Consider the following 24,509-nt stretch of genomic DNA (forward strand, 5'->3'; position numbering starts at 1 on the left):
TTTATTGACTTGTTTTTATGAATGCATAGTATATATTATATTGATCTTTCAACACAGAAGGACCAATCCATCCTTACCTCTGCATTACACACTTCACTATATCGACAGAGCTGACCACTGCATCAAGGCAACTGCTTCATTTATTCTCATTGGCATAACTGAGCAAAGGCTCTCATGTATGATAAGCATAATATTTAACAACTGCAGAAGTGTATGGAAAGTATACCAAGATGTATGAATGTAGCTATCTCCTTAGGGGATGCATGATATTTACCAACTCACTTTTGCCAATTGCTAGTATACAGTACACACATATTTTTTCCACCTAATTGCTGCACACACCAAGAACCTCATATTATTATACCTACTGTTATCATGCTGAGACAGATGGAGACATAAAATGTACAAATTAACTGGGCAAAACAAGCAAACTACTTTATCTAATGTTACATGTTTCATATTAGCCTGTCATATTGGACAAAATATACAAAGTTAATATTTTGTTTTAAAGCCTTTACTTGCAAAATACGGAGTAAAATATAATTTTGCATCCCTACTTCATTTGTAGTTAAAAGTATTTAATTACAGACACATTGTTCAGTGTTGTCTTCCCTGAGTTTTTGCTGTTTCAGCAGATTTTATTTGTTATTTTTTAAAGTCCAAAGAATTGATATGTGCTTTGGCATTTCCCTTGTCACCCTTTCAGACCGACACAGCGACCCAGGTTAAACTCACATTGGTCTGAATGGGTCAGTATGTGCTTTTGTGAAGTAAAATCTATGCTACTGCAAGTGTAATAACCTGCAACAGAAGCATGAACAAAATGGGTCAAGTGTTGGTTGAACATGCGTTCCCTCTTATTTGAATGAGATATTAGTGTTTCTGGCGTGTGCCGCTGTTGCCACAGGGCTGTCTGCATAGTATAATAGTTTGCTGCATTACAGAGAGCAGTGTTGTCGTTATTTTTTAAAATCAAACTTCAGCTTTTAGGGCAGAAAATGGTGCTTTCATTCCCGACGGATGACTCGATATGCTTTTCATGTAAATGACGTCTAGCACTTGCACGCTGGTGTATGCATTAATGCATTAATTCCTCAGAACTATATGCTTTTTTTAGCTGGAGGCAAAATGACACATTCTCATCAAAAACACTCCCCCGCTTAGAGTCCCAATGCACTAAGACACACACACACACACACACACACACACACACACACACACACACACACACACACACACACACACACACACACACACACACATTCATGATTGACAGCAGGAGCTCCCCCTGACCCAGTATTCTGCTACAGTGGGACGATCCCACAGGCCTGTGATTAATGACTAGGCTTTATCCGCTAGTGGTGTGGTAGGCCTGCCAGCCGGGCCACTTAGACTGCCTGGACCACTACCTCCGCTGTAAACACACACTCACAAACACACACACTCTCTGGCTCTCTGTTTCTCCATGTCTCTCTCTCTTTGCCTACAGGCATTGCGTTGTCATATTCATTGTTACAGCTCTAAACCTCTGTCCCAAGCTGACCCCTTCAACACACACACACACACACACACACACACACACACACACACACACACACACACACACACACACACACACACACACACACACACACACACACACACACACACACACACACACACACACACACAAAACAATACTATGAACTCAAGTTTTGCTTTTGTCCTCAAGAGTTCAGCTTCTCATTGCAAACCTTCTTTAAATATTATTTACATTTCCTCTTCATTAGGACTGTTTAAATAGTTTGGAATGAACAATCATGCACAAGTACCACCTCATTTGTCTTTTAAATAGTCTATTTTGTTTAAACAAACTAAAGCCATCACTTATAGCTGGTTCACTGGTCAGGTTAAAGAGCAGATTGCGAACTGGATTTTAAGAAAGAAACCAAATGTTTGATCTATTGCTGCTCTCACTAACAGACAGTGATGCCTCACATTGTTTTCTCTCCTGACAGCTAGAGGCAGACCAAGCATCACCAGTCTTTTGAGCACCGGGCCTCGGCCAAACAGTAAACCTCACTGGGATTTCTGTAGCAGTGACAGCGTCCAAACAAACTGCACACACAGCAAAACAAAGCTGGTGTGATTTAGTCTGCCTTGATGGGAAGCTCCCTGATAAATTCAGGGAAAGACTATATTTCCCAGTGGAGCAAATCCCTCACGTGTTACAATATTAATGGGCCCTCAAAGCCTATCTAACATTTGGATGGCATTGGTCCACCTGCCAGATTCAATGCTGCAAGTTAAAATACCAAACATTTTATTCAGCACATATAGTATTTGGACATAACTAGATCTATTATTGTTATTTAATTAATGAGTTGATCGAAAGACAATTGATATGCAGCTGCTATTGATATTAATCATGTTTTTTCAAGAAAAGTCCCAAAAATGTGTAGGTTTCTAAATGTGAGGAATAATAATATTTTGTCTCGTATATGATCACAAACTTAATATCTCTGTTTTGGACATCATTTGGAATAATAATACATTTACACAATCAATCAGTTAAGAGAATAATCTTCAGATTGGCTAATAATGAAAATAATGATTATCTACAGAAAATCTATTAATGAAATAATATATTTTGAGATAAGTCCATCATTTTAAGCATTTCCAGCTTCTTGATCATTCTGCAACACCCACCACACACTGACTGATATTTTTAGCTTTTCCATGGTTTGTCATGGGACCACAGAAGTGTCCTTTGTAGTTTTGTCAGAGTGTGATCTGAACTTGTGGGAGGCTTCAGGGGTTCTTCAGTTTCACAGACATGAGGAAACTAAAGCGCGTGCCAGTTATCCTTCCCGTACAATCTCAGAGTTCAAAATATAGGAGGTGAAGCCAAAAGCATTACAGCACAGGAGTATCACAGCTGACCTTACCTGTCAATTCTTATTATTCTGAAAGTAAATGTACTTCCTGATGTAACACTTACTTGACCTGCGACACACAGATACCGTAGATACGCAGGTGCTCAGTTTGGGTCGTATCTATATATAGAATATACAATCGGATCATATCTATATACAGAAGAGGCTTGGGTATATGGCTAACAGCATTATCATGCCATTCAAAGCACTCAGTGACCACTTGTGCTTTATGGGGAGGAGCATTGTCATCATGGAAGACATTTCTCCCCCTGGAGACAAAATGCATCATAGGATAATCTAAGTAACCCCTCAGAATATGTTTTAATAGTATAGTACACACTGGACCATGTGACTCTGAATGGACTAATGAGCTTAAAGTCCTAGTTTTTAAATGACATTCACTCAAAGATTTTTTTAGTGCGCAAATAGTTCAACTAACCTGTTTTCAAGTTGTTGCTTTGATTTGAGCAGTCCTTTGCGTAAGTTTTCCCAGTTGTGTTTAATTTTTACACACAGGAAGAAAAACTGCGAGCCAGGTTTGCTATCTAGCGACGCTGTGTAAAATGCATGTTCACATGTTGTCGAGTGAAGCCGAGCACAGCGAAGCAGAACCACCAGCACTATTGTCTACGAGCAGCCATATGGTGGGTGTCCTTGCGTGGTAGCTTAAGGGAGCCTTTCTCCCTGAGATGAGACAATTTTGTTCAGAAATAAAGCTCCTCTCTCAACCCTCCGTGTTCATCAGACCCAGCCCCGTCAGCCACCTCTGAGATCACATGCTGTATCACATCCCAGCAGAGGGCCTGGAGCAGGGATGGCAACCTGGGCGTCCCAGGTAGACCCAAACAATCTCTGTCACATGCTCTCTGTGTTTCCCCCTTGTCAAAAAGCCCAGCCCCTGCTTGTGTAGCCCTGCTCCATGCCACCAGATGTGGCTTAATTTACTGCGACTCTGCTAATTGCTGTAATTAAGGATTAATTACTGTTAATTACCTTCGCATAAACTCATCACCAGTCAAAGAGCGGAGCCTTATGAAATGTGCCATGCACAGGAACACACACCGCAGGGACTTGAGGCGGATTGTGTTACTGGACCTTTTGTTTTACGTCTTGTCCTGGTGCGCAGGGATGGCTTGTAGGGCAGCAGTTAGGGCAGGACGTTAGCTGTCATGGACCATCTCCTCCTGGCTCCTCCACACGTCACCTCCTCACCAACTCTTGCCCTGGACAGCATGCCGACTGTCACTTCATCATAGGCAAGCATTTATTTTCTGACAAATTGGATAAATTAAGAAAATCATCGTAAGATTTTTTGTAGTATTTTGTGAAATGTGTTTTTATAGCATATAGACCAATACTACTAATATTAAACTCCCTAACTTTTGACCCAATGTGCTTTACAGATTAAACAGGTTAAAGCAGAGTCAGGTCTTTAAATTGGATTTTGAATTGAATTGGTTCGAGTAGAGATATTAGCTTGGATGTTTAGACTGGGATAGGTCTCAGAATTCTGAAATTAGATAGCCAATGGTTGCGTGAAGTAGTCATGAGTGTCAGATTGACCGCGTTGAAAAGTTTTGCACTCTTTTTCGCTTGCTTCTGTCATGACTACCATTGCGGATAGAGGGCTTTATAAATGAAACATAAACATATTTTTTCTTGGAGACGCTTGTGGAAAAGACTGATGCTGTTTTTTGGAAGGAAATTCTCAAGTGTAGGTGTCCCAGGTTCAAAATTTGGACACCATTATTGCCTTAAACCCCCATAAAAAACGTGACAATATACCAAGCCCAACCAAAGCTTTGATAAAAAGTTAGTGTGACCAGTGTACTTTATGTTTTCCTGTACAGGCTTCTCTCTCCATAGGTGTCTTTGTCTCTCTGCTTAAGGGCCGACTGTGCAGCTCGCTGCTCCCGAAGCTCATGACTTCTCCTCAGCTATTCAGCAACCGTGGTTTCCAGTGCAGCCTGGAGCGGTTAAAACTGCATGGGCTGAGCATGAGTTTGATTCAATGAAGAGTATATATATTGTAAGACACCTTAAGAAAGACTGACAGCCAGGGGGCTAATGTATTGTCTATTATGAATAATGAATTATTTTAATGAAGACTCTTAAATGGGGGTTCTCTGCTTGGTGGCGGGGCGGTGCTCTGAATGGTCTTCTCCTCTGGCGCTGGCTGCCTCATTATCAGGCCAGCCCCTCAGGCCTCAAACTGGCCTGCTTAAGCCTCAGATGATGACGATAATTACCGTTATTAGGAGTAGCTGCAGGGGGAACTTGTTCTGAAAAACACCAAGCTGAGTTCCTGCCTCGCTTGCTGCCGCCGCCACCACTGTCGCATGAGAAACTACCGATCGCCAGTGGAGAAAGCCAACGAGGGAGAGACAGAGAGGGAGAGGAGAAAATAAAAAAAAAAAAGGAGGGGATGAGGGGAGCGGCCACCAAATCCGCCTAATGTGACGCCTGTCAGCTCGTCTCCCACCAGCTGTCACCTCCCAAATGCACTGGGGTTCATTTTTTTAATTGACACCTCGCTTTCCTATTCCATTTCTATTTTTCGCCTTTCATTTTTCTTCCATCACTCTCTTCGCTCCTTGCCTGAGCCATCCACATGTACTCGTCTTGGCCTGTCCCTCCAGTATTTCTTTGGTGTTTTTCCTCGTCCTTGGTATCCCCCTTCCCCCCACCCAGTGTCGAATACAAACACCCCAGCTCTGCCTCCTTTTGCACATGATACTCGAGATGGCTGATAAAACATAAAGCTGTTTTAGAGGTATTTTATGACTATGCCCTTGTGTATGGAGGTTGTACAGCTTCCCATTATCTGGTGATGGAGAGAACATTTTTGGCCTGAGAAAGTTTCCCATGATACACCACAAATCTAGCTTTCAGCTTACAGACCAGAACATTTTGAAACTATTTAAACAACACAGTGTTTAGACTAAAACAATTGTTTCTCATTGCTGCACAGACCTATCCTTTAATTAGTGATTTCATAATGATTGTCCTTTCTTTATAACAGCCCAGATTCAATTCAGTAGAAATGACCACATGTACAGAAAATTGGATATAATGACATATAGCACTGTAGTTTCCTCTAGTAGGTAGTGATTTTATATGAAATATGGCACAATAATGCATTTTAGGATGAATGCTTTATTTAAAGCTGGTGTTTAAATCTCAATGTAACTAAAATATATCTGGAGTAACAAATCTTACCTTTAGACTCATTTCAGACTGTTGGAAAAAGCCCTTGTTTAGCTACTTGTTTGGTTTGGATTAACACTGAGTTTACACATTTTCTCTTTACAGATCTTGGGGGAGTATTACTTTGCGTGTGATTACAGTTGTTGAAAGCATTTTGTTGCTCCATAGGGAGATGCAAGAACCTGATAAGTGAGGCTAGTGTCTCGAGTCTATATTAACTGCTGCTAATGTAGCCTACCCAAATCTCCAGACCAAACCGTTCTTGTTGGAGGTGCATTTGGGTTAGTTTAGGTGCCATAAAAATAACGATGTCTCTGGTTCTGTTAATTTTTAAAAACTTTTTTTAAGGGGTTGACAATATTCAAAGAGCGAGTAATGCTAACTTGGCGGAGAGCAGCTTCCCATTATTTGATGTTAGTGTGAACGGCTGCAACTACAATTTTTAAATTATTGTGTAATCTGCTGATTAGATTAGATCTAGAATTAATACATTCATCATTTAATTTAAATAATGTTGAAATACAATGTAAAACTTAGATCCCATTTTCTTTTACTTTAAGGTGATTTCTTTAAATGTCTTGTTTTTTTGTCCAAAACCCGAATCATCTTATTTTCAGACAGAACTAGCAGGAGTTGAAAACAAGATGTATAGTCCTTGCCAGTCTGTTAAAGATAACATTTTATTTCCCATGAGTTCACCGTTACACCGTAGATCAAGTGTTCAGCTTACAGTTGAGACTCAATTAATAACACAATATTTATAATAAAGCAATTGTTTTCATTGCATAGACTTTATTGTGTGATACGTTTAATAATCCCATAATAACTGTTCTTTCTACATTAAAGCCCATATTCATTTCAATGACCACATATACAGTAAATGTAATGTAACATAATGTTCATTTAGTGTTCTCAGTAATGATAATAGCATTGCTAAGCACTGTACTTTACCTCTGGTGTGTGGGTCAACATAAAATAACGTGCTGCGTCTCATGAAGTCTGTGGAGCTTTATTGTGCTTGCATCACATGCAGATGAGAGCAGGATGCTGAACTCGTTGGAGGAGCGGGGAGGGGAGGATTTGTATTAGTGATACTTGTCATGTCTGCTGTAACTCACACTGCTTTTTTCAGGTTCCTAGGTTGTTGTTGTTTTGTCTCAGAATGTTGTGTGGCAGGGATGAATGGTGGTGATGTTACATTATCATGTGGCTGTCGCTTTCACTCCTGCTGACTGGTCTGTGACAGGCCCACACACACACACACACACACACACACACACACACACACACACACACACACACACACACACGGCTGTGTCAGGAGCAGGCCTGATTTATTAACTGCTGAAACCCTAGATGACGCGTGCCCACACAATCAATACAGAGCACAGCCACTGCCTGCCCCTCTCTGGGGTCATGTGATGTGGACAAGCACTAGGGAAGGAAGGACACACACACACACACACACACACACACACACACACACACACACACACACACACACACACACACACACACATACACATATACACTACAGCGCTGCAGAGTGTATTGCATTACTGTATTGATGGGAAATGGATCCAGTCCAGCGTTGGCTGCATAACCGCCAGTCAGAGGCAGGAAGGGTAAACTTTCATCATGGCTGTCAGGGACATCACTGCTGCCTTGTTTGACCGTAAATCTTCCTAATTGTGACAGAATACTTCAACATCATTAATTAAACATGTTTTCATTTAAAAGCACTCGCAGGGCGCCGGCTGGGTGCTCAGGGTAGTCTGCCAATGTGCATAGCTGTGTATTCATCCTGTGTGTGTGTGTGTGTGTGTGTGTGTGTGTGTGTGTGTGTGTGTGTGTGTGTGTGTGTGTGTGTGTGTGTGTGTGTGTGTGTGTGTGTGTGTGTGTGTGTGTGTGTGTGTGTGTGTGTGTGTGTGTGTGTGTGTGTGTGTGATTACAGTCATGCACACAATGTATGTTTGTGCGGCTGTGTGTGTGCACCTTGATATCCTCTGTATGAGTGGGTGGCTTAATCGTCATGTTTATTTACACTCCTGTTGTCTGCAAACAGCAGGCAGTGGCACGATGGGTATGAGCCAGCCCTTAAGGAAGTAAAACAGCAGAAATTAATTTAGTCAATAGCCAAAAACAAAGGCTTATTCTTAGAATTCCATTCATTATTCAGGAAACTGCTCGGGAATTGTTTATGATACGTATTCATATTTTATGCCTTGCCTTTTTGGGTTTAGTGCCCCACATCTCAGGGAAGGAATTATACAAGTGCATGCACAAAGGAAAGGAGGGAGGAGGGAGGAAGGGGGGTAGGAAGAGACAGAGAGGGGGAATTGTGTCCTCTCATTGTTCAATTAAGTCTGTCGGTAATGATCAAGATGAGATGATGGCCATCTTCCTTTTATAGATACTAATCTGTGACTGCCCGTGGAATAAAGAAAGTGCAGTATGGACTCCATGCCTTTGTTTTGGTATAATAGACTTGAAGTGTGTATGAAAGGTTTCTGGTGTTATACTAAAAGTGATGTGAGCTTGTGATGTATTGTAATAGAGGGCCTTCTCGCTGTCAGGTGATTATGTTAATGTATAGTGCATGGTTGCAGAGTTCACAACGAGCACTCTGACTGGCATTGAGGTCTAATCAATTTCATTGCTATTACTGAACAGAAATAAATAAAGCTGATGGCTGTGGTTAGGGTAATTATGCCACAGCACAGTGAATTGTTTGATTTTCCTTATTAATTGTATTTATTTAATCCATTTCATGCTTTTAGTTGTGCACTCAGGGACTTGGAGGGAATGAATAAATCACTCTTAGGCTCATTAGATTCCCCCTCTGGTTGGGATGTGCCACTATTTTGTCAGAATTAAATTGGCGAGTGTTATAATTTCCCGCTGGTGTGATTCACATGAAAAATATCCACATATCCGTCCACCAGCCCATGTGCACAAGCGCCCACACACACACATGCGTCTGCTCCACATCTGAACTCCTGACCTTTTCCAGCCGTCTGATAGCCATTGACATTTGCCTCTTGAGCTGAGCTTGCTCACGTGTTCGAGCTGATGGGAATGGATGATGTTATTGCTGGAGGAGGAAAAGATAGGGAAGGAAAGAGGGGCAGGAGGGGGGGTGGGGAGTAGAAAAGAGAAGCACCAGGGTAGACAAGCTCCCCGGGAATCCATCTGGACCCACTGCTCTCCAGAAAGGTCACAGGGCGACTCAACCTTACATCCTCATTACAAAAGAGCCGTCGCTGTGACTGTGGGCTACAATATGGCTTCACTGCTCTGTCACACAACCTGTCATTTACCCTCAGTGTCCCCAGTCATCATGGAGAAGACATACAGGGTGTAGTATTAGATGGCCCTCCTCAAACATTTTGATAGATACATAGATTAAAGGGAATATGAAAGATGTTGTGGCAGCGTGGGCTTTGTCTTTGTCCTTGAAGACAGTGGATGGAATAGAGGGCTGCACCTGGTCGCCTGTTTTCAGCACCTCAGAGAAAAGCAGGACGCTCTGCTGCTTTACCGAGGGAGCCTTCTGGTGGCCAAGAGAGGCAGGGCAGTGCAGCTGGTCTTTAAATGAGAAATTCAGGATAAAATACCTCTGTGCTGTATGCGGTTTATGTGGGAAAACATTAATGGATAGATACTCTATTCATCCCAAATTGGGAAATTCTTTTGTTACAGCAGAAATGTTTTTATGTAAAAAAAAATAGATATTGTTTTAATGGACCATTGTAGAAATGGAGTCAAGTCATTTAGTGTTTTTCACAGTTTCACAGTGTGATTGTGTGTCAGGTTTGTTTTTGAAATTATCAAGCTTCTGATTTAAGCTTTAAGCCTAAGCTTACCATTTTTATCAGTGTAACGGGCAGCAATTACTTTTATTTAGTTTAAGTTACTTACAATTGACAAATAACCCCAAAAATTATTTCTGCATGCTTAGCGTAAATAGATACCTTGTGTCTTAAACTTTCCTTCATCCCATTATTTGCCTCACTGCGTTTATTTAGGCACAGTGAACTGGAGTATATCAAGAATTGTTTTTTCAATCTAATCGTGACAAGATTTGCAATCATCTTAAATCTAGGGTTGCCAAAAGATTCACAGCACTGCTTATATTGAACCTGTGTCACATACTGTATGTTCCTCAGATTATCTGGGTGTGCAGATGTGAGCAAGACTGCATTGGTTTATGCGTACATACATTATGTGTATGTTGTTAGTCCATGTCTGTCTCAGCAGGGCTGTCTTTGTTGTGTGTTTACGCCTCCCTCTCGGCACGCTGCGAGCTGACTGTCAGCTGAGAGCTGAGCGGCTGTAGGAGTTTGAATACGTGCAGGTTCAAACACCCCAACCTCAGCATCCATTGGACGAACATCCTAAATTCTGCCAAATGAAGATTACTTGATTGAATGAAAACTGCTCTGGTGTTCCAGGTGTAATGTTAGAATTTTGTAGCTATTTGTTTGTTATGAGAAGAAACTCCAAAATACTGCACACCCACTTATGATGATTATTTTTTGTTACAGTTTAATGTCAGAGTATTACAATCAATTCATAATGATGAATCACTGAACAACTGATGACTGACAAAATAATGAAACTAACACTTTTAATACACCAAAGCACATTGCCTAATTGTGAAGACCTACTTGGCAATCAACTGGATTCTGTTTTGGATATTTGTGTAACTTTTTCTGGATCTATTTGATTAACAGTAGCTCAATCAAATGTTTTAAGGTGTCTGCATGAACATGCTGTTTCTAACATGTGTTATTACTTGCTTTCTTACTTACTGTTTTTCCTGTTTGGAAAGCATCTGACAAGATAATATAGCCATCAGCCAGAAACTAAACCTAGCCAGAGCATAAGGAGAGCAATGAAAGATGAACTCTGATGGAAGGCTGTGTTAATTATTTTTTTACATGAAATGATAGTCAGAATGGATGAAATTATGGTTTTATGGTCCTGCCTAGCTGCTGGCCTCTGTGAGGCGGCAGGGTTTTATGGCACAGACTTGAACTATTAAATCGATGGCAATATAACAGGAGTTCACACTGTAGGCTGCAGTTAAGAGTCTTTCTCAGTCAGAATTATTACACCTTTCTTCTCACTTTGAACATCCATGTAACTGAGGCTGTATTAGTATAATTTTTCTTACGTTGTCTTCTCCCGTCCTCCACAGTGCTCAGTATCCGTGGTGCCCAGGAGGAGGAACCTCCAGATCCTCAGCTGATGCGCCTGGACAACATGCTGCTGGCAGAGGGCGTGGCTGGGCCCGAGAAAGGCGGCGGGTCGGCAGCTGCAGCAGCCGCCGCGGCAGCCGCTGGCGGCGTCGGTGCGGACAACTCAGCAGAACACTCCGACTACCGAGCCAAGCTGTCTCAGATCAGACAAATTTACCACACAGAGCTGGAGAAATATGAACAGGTGGGGGGTCATTTCTCAGCCATTATTATTCTTATTTATTCTGTAACACAAATTCATATTGTCATCTGAAAATGTGCACATGTGGTACTTCCATGTACCACACAATGAATGTGGATATTACACTTTATTCCCGCGCTAAGCCTTAATTCAATCCCTATACTAGGAATGAGAAAAGCACTGTTTAAAATGTTCCACCTTTTGAATACACCTTTTTTAGCAATAGTATATTTCATTGTTTTACCATTGTCTCCTCCTCCAAAATCCTCCCACTACTCAGGTGACGACTATGGGATGTGTTGTAATTTTAAATTTCTCTTTTCTGTTTAAATGTGCAACTACTGAAAAAGTTGGACATCGTCTCGACTGGTGGTGGATATGGACAAAACTTTAAAAAAAATGTCAGTGATTTTAATCTTTATAAATTATTACATTGTTGACATGCACAAAAATATGTGTCTTGACTTAAATAAGTTGCAAACATGTGTACTGTCTTCTATATGGATGACAAAAGATGTAGTGGTGGTACATTACACAGTTTTACACCACTTTCAGGGCGATGAACAATAACCTACCTGACCTCTGAAAAACATTTTCTTTTTAAGGATAACAAAAGGAAAATGCATGAATGCAGGGATGTAGACTTGGCATTTATCCTTTTTATATCCAGTTTATATGTTTTCCCCCAATCCCTATCTTTCTGTATATTGTAAAAAAGAAAATGCAACTGAGATAAATATAAGACTCTCAATTGCCAAGAGTTAAGAATGTGAGAGTCAATATATTGTTGTGGCATTGTTTCCAAATCCTTTCCTTGTCCTGTCCGGTGCATGTTGGAAAAAGTTTCATCTATGAATCTAAAATTGGAATGATATTTATGGTAGATAAGTAAGTTATTGTCCCCAGAATATTTTAACCAAGCATAATGCTCTTAAAATCAGCTCTCACAGGCCAACTCATGACACGACAAGCTTTCAGAGATGTTATCTTCAGCAGGCAAGCAGCCATTATATCAGTCACACACCAGCTCTTTTCCAAAGACTGTAACGTCTTGTCATTTCCTCGGAAGTCAAAGCGTCCTGGGTTTGTCATCTTCTCCGAGGAAGGCTAGTCATCACTAACTGTCACAGTCAATACACACCTGAGCATTTTTGTGTCACCACGCTATGTACACCTCGCACGCGTATGAGTGAGTAGTGTCTGGCGTGTGTGTGCAAGCAGAACGGCTGCTCTGTGCATCACTTTGACTGACGTAACCCTGGTGTTGACAAGCAACAGACACCTTGACTCTGAACGCAGTCATATCCAGTGACTGATTCAGACAGAGAGAAAGAATGAGGTAGACTGAAAGATGGAGTAAAAAAGAGAGCGAGACAGTTTAAACCTCTTGAACGTTAACGGGACTGAAAGCCTGCTGTCATTTTAGATTTCTCTTCACTTGTCACATTTTCTCTTCCATTGAAGAGAAGTCTTTTTAATATTCAGTTTTGCAGCCTCCACTGTATGACTCCGCTGCTACATTTGTTTGGCGTGAAACATTGCACTGTCTGCTGCTTTAATTTAGACTATCCATATACCCTCTAACGCTGGTGCTGTTAAACAGTCAAAAGGGCTTCTACGAGGCCAAGGCCCACCAGTGAAGGTGCGGCCTCTCCAGAATCCAATTTCAGCCCTTTGTTCAGTCTGTAAGTGTTGATCAGCCATGATAGTTCTTCTTTTTATGAATCCTGTCTGTCTGTGCATCCAGGCGTGCAATGAGTTCACCACCCATGTGATGAATTTGCTGAGGGAGCAGTCTCGCACACGACCCATCTCACCCAAAGAGATTGAGCGCATGGTCAGCATCATCCACCGCAAGTTCAGTTCCATCCAGATGCAGCTGAAACAGAGCACCTGCGAGGCCGTCATGATCCTTCGCTCACGCTTCCTCGACGCCAGGTCTGTGTGTGTGTTCATGTGGGCATGAAAAATGTTTAGCATTCATACATTTTGCTCAAATATTTTTCTTTATTTTAATAATAGGTTAATGTGCTTGTGTTGCCATCGGTCTGATAGATTATATTGTGTGTTTTCCTGGATTTTTTAAATAAATGTTCTTCCCTTTTTGTTTCCTGAATGTGTTTTTAAAAAGAAATGTTTTTTGTTTCAGAATGGTTCAAATAAACTGAAGTACCCTGATTTAAATAAAGAATCTAGTGGTTTATCTTTAATAACGTTCTGATCTGTCTGTCTCCTTTCTGCCAGACGAAAGAGGAGGAACTTCAACAAACAGGCGACAGAGATCCTAAACGAGTACTTTTACTCCCACCTCAGTAACCCTTATCCCAGCGAGGAGGCCAAAGAAGAGCTGGCCAAGAAATGCAGCATCACAGTGTCACAGGTAACCAGAATAAACTGAGCAACTACTTTGATTTTGTCGTATAAAATAAAAACATTTTTTGCTACTCAATTGAGGCCTTGCATGATTTAAGATTCTACTTTGATCGGAGTCAATAAGTAAAACCTAAATCTACATTCACTTACTATTAGCTAAGTGATACAAGATATGTAATCTTATCAATATGTTGCATTATATTAGATTATTACATTATATTTAGTAGAAAATAATGTGATGTTTTGGTTTGCATTTCGAAGGAGATAGCCTTACCAGACCAATGATAATCTAATGCTAATGGGGGTTGTTCTAACTGGTGCAGGAAGCACATTCCAGGCTTAGCTATTGAGTATTTGTATTTAACACTACAAGTAAAATGCTACTGAATGTATCCCTATGGATTCAAAATTTGGTAAGGTTTAAAGGAAAATTCCGTGAATATATCTGAATGCTTGTAAGATTTGATACATCTCTCAGTATGTTCCTTCTTCATGTGAGCTGTTATGGTGCTGAAAGTATTACTGCAAAAGTTTGCTGATTCATTTCTTAAAGCTCATAGTAAACACATAAATTATAGTGTAAGTGATTGAATGGAACAACATATATTGTATATTTAAGCAGACTTGGGTTTAATTGACAGATAAAAAAGTATATTTTTCTATTTATACAAAAATATGTATGTTGAACATTTAAAGCATGACTAAATTAGCTTAAAATAAATATAGATGTCTGTGTATATTATTATATGTATGGGAGTTTCCAAATGAGTTTTTTTTTCTAGACCAGCAGGTCTAAATTGGATTGAATTTATTCAGTGATTTAAAAAACCCAAATACCACTGGACTGCAGTCATTACACATGTTAAAAATCATTGAGAATAAAAACACATTAAAGCCTGAGTGCTTATTTCACTTGTGGTCATCTGGATGTGTGCATGGATATCAGCTTAAATTCACTACGACTCACCAGCTGTGTTTTGTCATTGCTTTTTTAACAGGTATCAAACTGGTTCGGGAACAAAAGAATCCGGTACAAGAAAAACATCGGCAAGTTCCAAGAGGAGGCCAACATGTACGCAGCGAGGACCGCAGTCAGTGCAACCAGTGTGTCTGCTCACGGCAGCCAGGCAAACTCCCCATCCACTCCCAATTCAGCAGGTGAGAGGATCCCCACAGACCATTGAGTTATAATAACTCTATAGTTAGAAGAATATGAACATATTATTGTTATACCAGAACAGATAGATAAACAAGAGCACTATAACGTTCTTATTCTTTGCACCTGATCCTCAACTCAAGATCTCTGGTGTTTTTTTTCCCTGACTAACCGAAGGACTCTCTCCTTTACTAACACAGTAATATAATGAGGCTTTCTTGCTCTTCCATTATTTTCCTCCTTTCCTGCCTTTGCCGTCTGTCTCTCTCACTCATGTTCTTTGTCTCTCTCTCCCACTCTCTCTCCGTCTCTGTTATTGACCTCTTGGTCTTGTGGACGTTAATTTTTCCTGCCTCTTGTCCGGTTGACCCTGTGTATGCCATTAAGCTGCTCAGAGGGCAAGCGAAGTCTTTTGTCATATAGAGACTTCGCAACTGTATTGGATTAGGACCGGGTGTTGAAATCAAGTTACGCGATGGTCTCTTTACATCTGGGGAGCTTGGGTCCATTAAAGGACGAAGACGATTCTTTGGGTCTTCCTGCGGATCAATTATTACTTCCTTAATGAAACACTAGCAGCACAGACATTTAACAACAATACAATCCATAAGGCTTGTTTTATCTGGACCTAAACAGTTTTATGATGATTTTCTGTCTCATGGATCTTGCCGGTTGATTTTTCCTTGTAGATTATGCTTCCATGATATTCTAATGTGCCCATGCTGCATCTGTAGCATGTTTGTAGAGAAAGCCTTTTTCAATATGTCTGCAGCCCCCACCAACTAACCCACTCAATGCACTTTTGCTTAAGCATGATCATTTTAACTCCTTTTTCTCTTACTCTTTTCTTCCTCTGTCTCTCTCTTCTCTTTCCTTTGTCTTACCCTCTTGCTCTTTTTCCTCTGCCTCTGTGTATTCTCAGGTTCTGCTGGCTCTTTTAACATGTCAAATTCCGGAGACTTGTTCATGAGTGTGCAGTCCCTCAATGGGGACTCATACCAAGGGGGGCAGGTTGGGGCCAACATACAATCCCAGGTAGGCGCCTCTCCAAGCTTACACCCTTTTGAACACGGGAAAACCTGCTAAAACTAGTCAATTTACTCTTTTTCCATTTTGAGTAGATGAGTAGGCCTTTTTTTAGCGTGTCAAGTCTTTAACGCACCGGAAAAGAGGGTAGATTATTAATGGTGGTTACTTATTCAGTCTCTCCTGAACCATAGTTGCTGAATCTTGTGAACAGATTGGAAATTCTAACAAAGACGTGTTTGATGATGTGTTTGTTTTAATCAAGTGTGTGTTATAATGGTTTGCAAGGTAACATTACTGTTGTTGTCCAAGGACTCTGGTATCTTTAAGGAGAGCATATTAATTGTACTTTCTGTACTTCAATTAGTTGTAATAATTGCCCAAATCCCTGTTGATTTTATTTATTACTATATATTAACTTTAACGTGTGTCACATATCATGGCACTAAAAAAGAGAGACAAAAATGAAATTGTCCACCTGTGTGTAATGTTTCTGTCACTGCAGATCGGTGCCGGAGCCGATAAATATTTGTGACTACTGCAGAATAATTTATCTCTGGAACGATATGACCTTTCATAGTGAAAACAAATGGAAGGTGTGAGTGGGTGTTAGTGGTTTTCTTTTTGTCCAGTGGGAAAAAGGGGATTACTCAACAAACTCTTGAGCTTGCATGTTAAACTGTTCCACCTCTGTCCGGTCTGTGCAGCCCACAGTAACTTGACCTACACTGTGCAACAAAGGTTACACTTAGCCTAAAGCTCTACATTAATGTAGAAGTAATTGTCAACCCACAATTGAGTAGACGACTGCAGACAGTTTTGGAAACGGTGCAATACTCATCAGCACTCCTGACAAGAGGTCACATAGCCACTGGTGAACTGCAGCGCCCTGACCTTGCCCCAGTGGACAGTGATGACCAGCACAATGATTCTGAGTGTTACAACTCTCACCATAAATTAAGGAATCACTACCCGTGGTAATATTCTCATTTGGTTTTGGTGCTTTTGGCATCATTTCCCTATCCCTCCATCCCCCCTTTTCTATTCAGATCAGCTCTCCAAACGCTTTAGGTGGTTCATGAATATGCAATACGGAAGACCCTCATAAGAGGTAAAGAGGTCTTCAGGGTTAGCCTTTTAATTATTAAAACTCATGTTCCTCTAAAAGGGTTATTGTCCGAACATGTAAGAATGGCCTTGCTCTCAGGGATTCACAATTAAAAGAAAGCCAAGAGAAAAGATGAAGTACAACTTTGACTTTATTGGCTTGATGAGGTTTTGTGTTGTGAAATCCATGAGGCAGGTGTGTTTCCGTGAATAAGCTGACGGCTGCAGTGGTGAATCTCCGAAGGACATGGAAATGAAAGATCTGACCTCGGTTGCACCACACTTTATTGGCAGCAACAATGGTTAAACGTGTTTTAATGGGAAATTTCATCAGATCATTTTATTTCAATAGTTCATTTAACAGGGTCCATGTTCATACTGTTGGGCCAGAGCTAGAGGTACAGGTAATGTTCAACTGCAGTTCCTGCACACAATGGAGACTGCTGGTATGCCATTAAAAACAAGCCTCTATGTCTACATACACAGTAAACAATATTGTCAGTAGTTTGCAGCTACACGCAGAAGAAAGACTAACCGTTACATTTTTAATGTCTGATTTTGATGTGTTATTAAAACACAAATAAATAAGTAATTAGTTACTCATTGTCATTTTCTTGTTTTTTTGTCCTTTTGCAACGCCTGTTATCCAGCTTGTAATAGCAGCCAAATCATTCAGATTCGCTGTTTGTAACCTTTTCCTGTTTATTGTACCCTTTCACTATCAGACTGACCTTTCCTTGTGCATGGCTGTCTTTGTTATCCAGAGCTTTTGTCTGACCAGGCCTTTTGTCTGTGTCCCTGCCGTTCCAGGTGGATACTCTTCGCCATGTTATCAGCCAGACCGGAGGATACAGTGACAGCCTCGCAGCCAGCCAGATGTACAGTCCACAGGGCATCAACGTAAGACCTGTAAACAATCTCCTTCTGTCCTCCTCTACATTTCCTTTGCTGTCTTACTTTTAAATGAATCTCAAGTTCCAAGAGGTGTATAATCAGGTTAACTTACTAAATGGATCGCGATACAATTGCTGATTACGTGAATTACCTAATCCAAGGATTTAGTAACTTGGTTGCTTTCTGTTACTTTTGGATTACCTCAATAACAAATATGCAAACAAAGACAAGATAAAAGCAATCAGAAGCATTTAAAAAAAAACTAATTATCAATGTTTATTAGGACGCAGTATTGTATAATCAGCATTGATGTTTGGGAATGTGCTGCATGTTTTTTCATACCACCAGCGTCTGTGTTTAGCAAGAGAAAAAGCAGAAGTTAAATGAGAAAACCTCTCCTTCTATCGTTGTTTTTACCTGCTTAATCAGAAAACGGGTAGGCAAACTATAAAGGGGGATTATGTGCTTATATAGCGTTACTTTAAGTACACTAGTCAGACTTCATTTTGATAATTAAGGCACGTGCACAGCTGGAAGCCGGTGAGCCCATTACGGTGATGTTGCTCCCCTTTACTTTTTTACATCTCCCCTTTGAAGAATTTACAATTTACTAAAGGTTACATCCTTTTTTTAAACTATTCTTAAACAATGTAAAGCCTTTTTTTGTATCCTAATAATATAATGCATTTCCATATCCTTTGTCCCTTCCCAAGCGTGTGTATAATATTGGGTAATTTTGTGTGTGTGTTGACGTGCCACTTAGCAGAGTTCGGGCTTTTGTCCAGCCGGTTGCCCCCCTGCTCCAGTCGTGCCCTCAGTGGCAGGCAATGAGGCAGCTACCAGGCTGAGTAGCTGGACACGCTCCTGGTCTGTCGGAGGATATTAGCGTTAGCGAGACACCTGCAGTCGACAGGAACAAGGACACAGGTGTCATCATCCCTCCCGACGCAGCTCTAACATTGGCATCATAGGGCAAATCATACCTCCCAAGATCAGCTAACGAGAAAAAGTTCTAAGTTGCTCATTCTTAAAATAACTCTTTAACTAGCCTGTCAAAGGCCGGGTCCGTTTCTAGGTCTCCTCGCTGGGCAGGGCAGGGCGGGACAGGCAACACTGGAGGCGGTGTGTTCGCATGTAGATCCATAGCGACAGGCTGCGCGGGGCTGAACAGAATCAATACGACAGTCACAGGGACATGAGGAGCGGGGCTTTGGGCTAACAGTCCAAGCACATTGGTCGAATCATTCATCCACAGGAACAGCGGCACTGACAGCCAAGCCTGCAACACCCCCCATGCTAAAATAAGAACATGTAGGCATCAAGCCAACATACAACTGGCACAACTGGAAATAGGTGTTCAATGTAGACAAAATCCCTTTTACATAAAGTGCAAAACAAAAACATCCAAATTAAGTAGGATTTTGGGCTTGGCAACAAAGAAAATCTCATTTTAATACTGACTGAATAAAACTCTTATAAATGACTGGTCTAAGTATGAGTATTAGTTCATTAGTATACATTCAAAGAGCTTAGCCTCCAATTCTGCAAAGAATAGCCAGTAGGTTTTTAAATAAATCTTACCACTGCTCGGAAATTATTTCCAAGATACTTCAAGACCCTTCTATCCATCTGGATAAAAACATAACCTTTGTGTTCCATGATATAAAAGATTATTCGTTATCCAAGTAAGATTCAAATGTTTTAATGTGCTATGCACATGCAGTGTAGAAATGGCAATGAAAATCTTAAGTCCTGAGTTCCTCCAACAATGCAACATAATTATATAAGAAATGGTAGCTAGAAATTCAAAGCTACAATGATTAGTCAATTGTCAGAAATATGGTCTTTCTGTAACGAAACTAGGGTATTTCTTTCAGAGGAACAGATGTTAAGCACTCAAATTTTATGGTAATGTTTGTAAGATTGGTAAAACTTTGGGATCAATAATTATTTTTCAGTAATGAATTGACTTATTTCTTTATTGATTATACAAGAATAGCTTTAGAAGTGGCATATAACCAAACCTTTAATGATTTAAGTAGTCTATTATACAACACTATAACAATCAAGACAAATTAATTAGATATGTCCACCAGGAATTACAATATAAACGAGTGATGTTTTTAACTTTACATTAATCATTATAAAACTAACTAAACAGCCCAAGTGAGAATAATAATTTACCAGTCTCACAAAAGAAAAAAGAAAATGATATTGGTGATGATGAAATAAGTTTCTAATAGTTATTTTATAATAATTCCATCTTAAACGAAATTTCAGTAAAGCTAGTGAATGAAGTGTTGTTGCTTCTATTTATTTAGCCTAGATAATATTTTTGTCCTTTCAAGATCTACTGACTGAATCTCGTGGTTCACCTCTCCTTCTTTATCCTTGACGGCAATTACACCCCTCAAATTGCTGGTGGGTGTTGCCTCTCTCAAAGACTTGAAATGTTTTTTCCCTCATTCTTTCTTTTTTTTCGCCTCTTGCCTCTGAATGCGGTGATAGACAGTCTTTACGCCAAATAACAGGGTTTGGAAATAAGAGGCTGCCAAAGCATGTCCCCAGTTCCACTAATAGCATGGAAATTGCAATTAATGTCCTTAATGGTCTTGAGTCAACCTTTTATCACGATTTGAGAAGGGCTCCACTTTAAAGAGCTATTTTTTCATTGTGATAATTTATTCTTTTATCAACCGTCTCAGGGGTGTATTCTGAGATATATGAAAGGTCTGCATATTCTGTGTTTCATCTCTTCTGTTTATCTCACATTATGTCAGCGATTTCCAGGAAAAATTGAGGGAAGTGGCGCTATAATATTTTTAATGAAGACTCTCTTAAAAACAGTGTTTGTCAGTTTTTCATGCTGACTGTAAAGTAGCAGTTGGACAGAAATCACTGCTATTGAGTAAGCTTTCATATTTGCATTTGAATTTTTATTACTTTAAGGACCAAATACACCTCCTCAAAGCCACTTCTATCTGAGTTTGAAGCAGTTTTCCACATACTGAAAGGCAATACTGTGAAAGCATGAGCAGAGTGATGCAGTGTATCCTGTTTCATTAATTTGAAATAAAGGATAAGGCTGGGGATATTCTTTACTCCTGTTATTGTCAGAAAGTCTTGTCAAGAAAGAACATAACAAATAATGTGTTAGTCTGTGTCTATAAAGCAACAGCAAGGAGATGATTATCTTAGTTTAGCACAAAGACTGGCAACTGGTAAAAAAAAAAATGGTATTTAGGTGTCCAAAGGTAACAAAATCAACCTACCCCCACCTTTAAAGGTTGCTACTTCTGTTTTCTACATTGTATATATTTTTCTTAATCCCTACAAAAGTGGAAATGATACATCAAGTTGAAATTACAAAGACTGGACTATTTCAAAGCTTGCTGCATAAATTTCCTTAATTCTTGACGACCCCCCTCAGGTTTTTTTATACGGCCTAAAGAAAAAACTGAATTTCATGTATTATGCATAAAACTAGTGATACAATCTGCCTGTTAGTGCAAAGTGAAAACATCAAACTATTCTTTAAAAAAAGCTGTAAATGTTTGATAAATATATATAGTGCATCAATACAAAATAATAAAACCTCAGTATTATCCTAAAACAGCCGGCCAATGTAGTTTTGTACTGAAAGAGAATTAAGTAGGGTGTACAAAGGTCATGTTTTCATGAATGGATTAATACACATTTGGTGCTATAGTGAACATTCACTGCAGAAGAACAGCTTATGTGGGATGTCTCAAAACAAACAACAGTGTCTGTTTTATTGGCTATACAGAAAAAAATGTGTACAGCCCAGCATTGTGACTCACTGATATGTTTGTAATCATTTTCGAGGAATAAGATGAATCAGGCTCTACAAAGGCAGTACTTAGTGGGATCACTTCATTGTTTGTTAAGGTATTCATGGGATTTGTTTCCAGTAAGAAAATATAGAACAGTCCTTGTCCTTAAAGACACTTGAATGCCAAAATGGTATCATACAGTACAATGTGATACGATAAAGCTAAATACTTCCTGTCTTATCTCCACAGACAAATGGTGGCTGGCAAGATGCTCCGACTCCTTCGTCAGTGACTTCGCCCACAGAAGGACCCGGGAGCGTTCATTCGGATACTTCCAACTGAATATATCCATTGCTCCACCTCATCTACAAAAAAAAACATGGACTGACGTTGCTATTCACAGTGTTAAACAAAGGAATTCACTGCCCCACAGTTTGGAGAGGTACTGTGAAATCCTAACCAGAAAAAAAGTAATATTTCCTCTGCTTATAACGTTGGACATTTGGGATACGAACAAAATGTTTCACAATAAAAATCAAAACAACACCCCAATCAATGGAGACATTTGTACAGATTTCACATTATATCCAGAGGGCTGGGGTTACTTGTCACTTGTAATGTTTTCACTCATTATGATGAAATGATATGATAAAGTAAATAAATCAAATCATTGGTTTTAACTGAAAATACTTCATTCTACCTCTCAGCCACTAAAAAAAAGTAGAAAAATATGTCAGTGACCATTATTTGTTTTGTAAAAATGAAACTTTTGTCTTTGCAAGCAAGAGGCACATCTTCTTACTTACATTTTGTTGTCTCTCACCTATTCTATGGTACGCCATTTAGACTTAAATATTGCTCAGTTGTTTACAATGTGTGCTTGATAAAAGTATGTTCATCTTCCCCTCTGTCTCCGAAGAGTCAACACAGAGTTCTGTCAGGAGATTTTACCTCTAAGGTAACCCTGTGAAGTATGTTATCTGTAAAACAATAAATAAATACTTGTCATCAAATCGGACAAGCTTGACATCATTCATTAAGATGTAGAATATATATCACCTTAAAAGCTATTTTTTCGCTCTGTTGGTTTTGGTTTCTACAGCATATTGGTAGAGTGACAGTCACAGAAAAGCAAGACTCACTGATGCAAAGAAAAAAACAGGAATGTTGCTTCATGCTGGACAAGGAGAATACTTTTTTCATTTACTTGAATTTTTTATGACATTTCTTATTGTGTTCCACCACCGCCACTCTGGAAGTTTTTGACAATGCCAAAATGCTGATGTGACCAAAACAAAACCATCAAGAAAAGTGTGTCATCATGGAGTCAGTTATAATATATATTCTTTCATCAAATAAATACAGCATTATGTCCTTTTCTTCTGATCCTAATGACTATCTTCTGTCATGAAGCTCTGGTGCTACAACCAATTGAATAACACTGTCCCTTAGAAAGAAATACGAGAAGAAATATCACTTTCTACGGAAGAGAAAGTTTGTCAAGAGCGTTTGTAACTGAGTTTGTTTTACAATACATAGCCACAATCCACTTAAACAGGGAAGTCATTATGTTAATAGTTTTACGGTGGATCCTTGCTCCTGAATCTACAGCACAGGTCCAGAAATGCTTCAGCATGGAGCCACCGATCATCGCCATGAAAGAAACATCTGGACGTACCTGAACTGCTGCTCGGCCGCTCTGATAAGGATATAAAGTTTCTCATTTTAATGAATGGTGTCCTATTCTGGGCGTTTATTTACATAGAAAGCAACTCAATATATTACTCTGCTGGTATTGCTTAAGTAACTCTAGAATTGAGACCAAAACAACGTAATCATTTGAATTTATGCTTGTCTCAGTACCATTAAACTGATTTTTTTCAGTATCAAACATCTATGGACATTGTAAATGTTACCCAATAAGCACTACAGAAGGGATAAGTCATTATGTCAAATAATGTGTTTTCTGAGCAGTCTAACTTTGTTTATAGACACTTTTATGTTGTGTGGCCTATTTGTTTTTTGTATTTTGTTATTTTTTAATGGTATGCTAAATGTAGACTATTACTTTTATTTTTTGCTTTACTTCTCTCGTGAATTAGCTCATGAATTTTCAACATGTGTTTATGTGCTTCATTGTGCTTGACTTGCTTTGTTGGAAAGAGTTTTCAACACATTAAAATTATATGTAATACATCAAGATTATACATCAGCATTTTGTTTTATTGTGAAGTTACAAGAAGCAAAGACTATTTATTTTTCTCAGCATCACACAGAGGCATCAGACGGTAATCACAGTCACTGTTAACCAAGGTTAGTGACTGCTGGTAGACATAAAGTCTTTTATGGCTGCGTGTTCCCTGCCTGCTATTATGGCTCCTTATCCACATAATAGTGAACATACACTCAGGCACACACACCTACACACTATACCAAAATACATTTTACCAAACGGTGGAGACACATCAGCAGCAATATGGCAAACAAATCTGAAAATTGAACTTTGGTGTTATAATTATTATGTCGATTACTTAACCACTTAACCCCAAACCAATTCATTTTTTGTAAAGATGTAAATCTATACAAACTGGT

At 39.6% G+C, this 24,509-nt stretch overlaps 1 protein-coding gene across 4 annotated transcripts in view; it reads left to right on the top strand.

Annotated features, from left to right (window-relative positions):
* pbx1a (pre-B-cell leukemia homeobox 1a) overlaps window positions 1-24,119 on the top strand; it is a 48,600-nt gene extending 24,481 nt beyond the window's left edge. Inside the window, exons 3-10 of one of the 4 annotated variants that reach the window (XM_063886658.1) lie at window positions 11,326-11,570; window positions 11,918-11,968; window positions 13,315-13,505; window positions 13,812-13,947; window positions 14,939-15,098; window positions 16,019-16,131; window positions 18,040-18,129; window positions 22,167-24,119. In XM_063886658.1, coding sequence (XP_063742728.1) covers window positions 11,326-11,570; window positions 11,918-11,968; window positions 13,315-13,505; window positions 13,812-13,947; window positions 14,939-15,098; window positions 16,019-16,131; window positions 18,040-18,129; window positions 22,167-22,259 — 1,079 coding nt within the window. In that variant the 3' untranslated portion in view covers window positions 22,260-24,119. The remainder of the gene's footprint in view (window positions 1-11,325; window positions 11,571-11,917; window positions 11,969-13,314; window positions 13,506-13,811; window positions 13,948-14,938; window positions 15,099-16,018; window positions 16,132-18,039; window positions 18,130-22,166) is intronic. The other 3 variants (XM_063886661.1, XM_063886659.1, XM_063886662.1) reach the window with 3 other exon arrangements.
* The last annotated feature ends 390 nt before the right edge of the window (window positions 24,120-24,509 follow it).

The sequence above is a fragment of the Eleginops maclovinus genome, chromosome 6, assembly GCF_036324505.1.
Source record: "Eleginops maclovinus isolate JMC-PN-2008 ecotype Puerto Natales chromosome 6, JC_Emac_rtc_rv5, whole genome shotgun sequence".
NCBI classification, from domain to species: domain Eukaryota; kingdom Metazoa; phylum Chordata; class Actinopteri; order Perciformes; family Eleginopidae; genus Eleginops; species Eleginops maclovinus.